The following is a 3,817-nucleotide window of genomic DNA, read 5'->3' as shown; positions in this document are numbered from 1 at the left end:
CACAAATCATAAAGCATCTAATCTCTCCCCCCTTGATTTCAGGTGGGAGATGGGGTAAATGCTTTGTGATTTGTGAATGCCACGTGTCATTCATCAGGATGGGTCTCACCTGCTAATCCGTGAGACCTGGTCTCATAGAAATTTTTTTCCACAGTTTAGTATCTTGCTTGAAGACAAGTATAGGGAAAATTCTAATATTTCCCTGTTTCTCTGATGAGGGAGTACAAGATCTAACGCCCAGAAATCCGATTCCTACTGTGGGCATGTACAGCCTCGAGAGTAGGTCCGACTCCGGCATGACATATGTTTGTCAGTTTTTTTTGGCAATTCCCAGATTACCCCTCGTGCTGTAAACCTAGCCCAACCCCAACCCCAACCCTGTCAACGACGTCCTCCTCTCGAGTCGATCCGGCGCTCGCTGACCGCCCCTAGTTCCTCCGCCGTCACAGCCGTCGTCCACTGCTCGCCCATCATCAGGTGAACAGGATGACGGCCAGCCTCGGACCCCGCTGCCGTCCCTGCTCGCCGGCGGCCGGTCCACTGGAGGACGAAGACCTGCTCTGCGAGATCCTACTCCGCCTCCCTCCGCAGCCCTCTTCCCTCCCGCGCGCCTCCGCCGTCTGCAAGCGCTGGCGCCGCCTCGTCTCCGACCCCGACTTCTCCCGCCGCTTCTGCCACCACCACCGCCGAAACCCTCCCGTCCTCGGCTTGTTCATCAGAGGCGGCGACGGCATCCCCTTCGAACCTACTCTCGATGCCCCCAATCGTGTCCCGCCTGGGCGCTTCTCCTTGCCGCGCCGTGACGGCGCCATTTTCATCTCCCTTGGATGCCGCCATGGCCTTGTACTCATCTTAAACATACGGCCGATCCAGGTCCTAGTGTGGGATCCCATCAATGGCAAACAGCACCGCCTTGACATACCCACATGGTTTCTGACGCATGGGACCAAGTCCATGAATGGGGCAGTGCTTCGTGCTGCCCGAGATATCCAACAATTTCATGTGGTCTTGACAGTGGTAGACAATGTCGACGAACAAAACAGACGGGCGCTCGCCTATGTTTACTCGTCCGAGACCGGCATATGGGGTGATCTTATATCAGCACCGGTCCCATCCAAGGTTCCCACCTCGCTTCTTATAACTGATGATGCCACCATGGTTTGTACCATAAGGCCCGGTGTGCTTCTTGGGGATTCACTTTACTGGATTCTTAGTGGGAATTTTGCTGGAATTCTCAACTTTGATTTGAAGAAGCAAAGCCTAGCTGTGATACAGGTACCACGACATATGCTTCAAAATGGGTTTTACAACTCCTGGATTGTGCGGGCAGAGGGTGGTGGCCTCGGTTTACTCTGGAAAATCGACCATAGTTTCCAATTGTGGAAGAAAAAGACTGATTGTGATGCTGTTGTTTCATGGGTTCTTGAAAGAACTATTGAACTCAATAATCTACTTCCCCTCTGTGCAATATGGAGCCAAATAATTCTAGGGTTCGCCGAGGAGAATAATGCGGTGTTCGTGTGGACAGACGGCCTCCTCTTTATGGTTCATCTTGATTCATTGCAGTTCAAGGAACTTTGCGAGCCCAGAACCATTTCTTACTATCATCCATTCGAAAGTGTCTACACTCCAGGTAATAGCATGCCTTCACATATACACTAAAGCTAGTACAAAGTTGAGTCACTTATTTTCGGACGGAGGGAGTAACTTGTAACTTTGTACCAAGCCAATTTTTGATAATTGGTTGACAGAATTATGATTCACACCCTTTTGTGTTAGGTTAAGCTTTTTAATTAACTACTGCCATATATTCATTTGTTTCCTTTGCTGCTTGATGACCTCTTAACATGTCACGATTTTGTTTCTGTAGTATTTCTGTTTTGATTCTTACATAGATAAAATAAATCAGTTAGTGGTGTCTAATTTTTTCGTGTGCTTTCCAGTCAGGTGGTGGGTTGAAATTGGTGTACTGTTAGACTTATATATTTTGTTGTTCAGGTCAAAGCTAGCAAACTGTCTTTTATCAGGTTATTATATCAATGTGCATACAGTAAAAAAAATGGACTCCAAATTCGCAGATTCTTTACGTAATATTGAACTAAATTCCCCTCTTGCATGTTGATTCACATATGCAAGAATTGTATAATGGTAGTTCTAGTGCATATAGCTGCAGTGCAGTTTTTTCTCACTCAAGATAGGATATTTAACAGTTGGAAGTTGAAGACAACTAGTTAAAAAACCGCTTGAACCAACTGACATGTCAAATAAGTAGCTCAATAGATGTAGTTGGGTGGTAGTTCTATTTCTTTCATTTAATATTTATATCATCTGCAAATTTTGCTACTAATCTGGAGTCCATTGTGTCAAATATTTTGTAATTGGTGGATAATTGTCCATTTTATCTCTTTTAGGAGAGTGCGTCTTGTGAGTAGCAAATTCATTTGTACCAGTGTGTACACCAAGCCACAGGACAGGGCCACCACATCCGACCCAGCGTATGTACAGCGACGACTCGCAAGAAGAACGTCAGCAGTCCAAGACATTGATTCTACTGAACAAGTGTCCTACTAATACAATTGTATTGAATTTATTTCAGTTTGGTTGGTACAGCTGACTTTCAACATTAATATCTTTGTTTGTGAGAGGAAAAGAACTAGTACTTCAGTACGTATGGCTGTGTGAACTATTTCAGATAACCTCCCTTATTACGTTCACACCACCTTAAAGCTGAAACTAGAGTTGTATGTTGTTTGTTGTTAGAAAAAATAAATTTGCCTTCTATTGATCTGTGCATCTCCTGTCACATGTCATTCCTTTATTAGCTTATTTGTTCCATTGGTATTTCACGTCACTTCCTAATTTACTTGTAACACAGATTGAATGTGCTTTGACAGATGTAATCATATATCAAGGAAACATCCACGTCTAAGTTGTTCTAGATATATTTTATATTTGTTTATACCTCGCTCATAATACCATTTTTTTATTTATGACATACTGTGAAGTTTCCTTTTTGTTGGGATTGCATTATGGTCAACTAATTCGATAGAATTTTTTACCAAGAGGAGGTTAAACAAGGAAACAAAGTACACTCGCTAAATTTAATTTCCTTCGTCAACGAAATAGGGGGGAAAATTCCTCTTATAAATCTCCTGCTTCTATTGCACTAAGCTTTTGGTCACCATTTGTGATCTTATTCCAGGATCCATGCTACGCATGCCCCTACATTTTTCCTCCGGAGTCTTGCTATTTATGTCTTGGCAGCTCGGATTATATAGTTGTAATTACTACGAACATTATTGTTTATGTAGTCATACCATGTATTTGTGAATCTCGATATTTCCCTTAATTACTGAATAATATATGTTTACATTTATGCAAATTTAACGTGTTCCATGTGGCCATTTATTTACAAAGTTTCTTATAGTTTTATTGTATAAATAGACGGGCACAGCAACGCGCGCAGTCAATGATCTAGTGATCATTATATAGGCATCACGTCGAAGATTAGTAGATCGACTCCTGTCTGCATCTACTACTATTACCCCACACATTGACCGCTATCTAGCATGCATCTAGTGTATTAAGTTCATGAAAAAACATAGTAATGCAATGAGAACAATGACATGATGTACACAAGATCCATTTATCTATTTATTTAGATATAGACCCCATCTTGTTATCCTTAGGAGCAACGATACATACGTGTCAGTTCCCCTTCTGTCACTAGGATCAAGCACCGTAAGATCGACCCCACTACGAAGCACCTCTTCCCATTGCAAGATAAATAGATCAAGTTGGTCAAACGAAACCCAAA

At 42.8% G+C, this 3,817-nt stretch overlaps 1 protein-coding gene across 1 annotated transcript; it reads left to right on the top strand.

Annotated features, from left to right (window-relative positions):
• The first annotated feature begins 486 nt into the window (after window positions 1–486).
• On the top strand, window positions 487–1,662 carry LOC123038342 (F-box protein At5g03970-like). Its single transcript, XM_044462179.1, has one exon. The coding sequence runs from the start codon at window positions 487–489 to the stop codon at window positions 1,660–1,662; it is 1,176 nt and encodes a 391-aa protein (XP_044318114.1).
• Window positions 1,663–3,817: the final 2,155 nt, after the last annotated feature.

Source organism: Triticum aestivum, chromosome 2A (genome assembly GCF_018294505.1).
Source record: "Triticum aestivum cultivar Chinese Spring chromosome 2A, IWGSC CS RefSeq v2.1, whole genome shotgun sequence".
Taxonomy (NCBI): Eukaryota; Viridiplantae; Streptophyta; class Magnoliopsida; order Poales; family Poaceae; genus Triticum; species Triticum aestivum.
This window is presented reverse-complemented; position numbering and strand designations above follow the sequence as displayed.

What these genes read in the sequence shown, in the direction of transcription:
- LOC123038342 (XM_044462179.1), top strand. Translation starts at nt 487, where the DNA reads ATGACGGCCAGCCTCGGACCCCGCTGCCGTCCCTGCTCGCCGGCGGCC.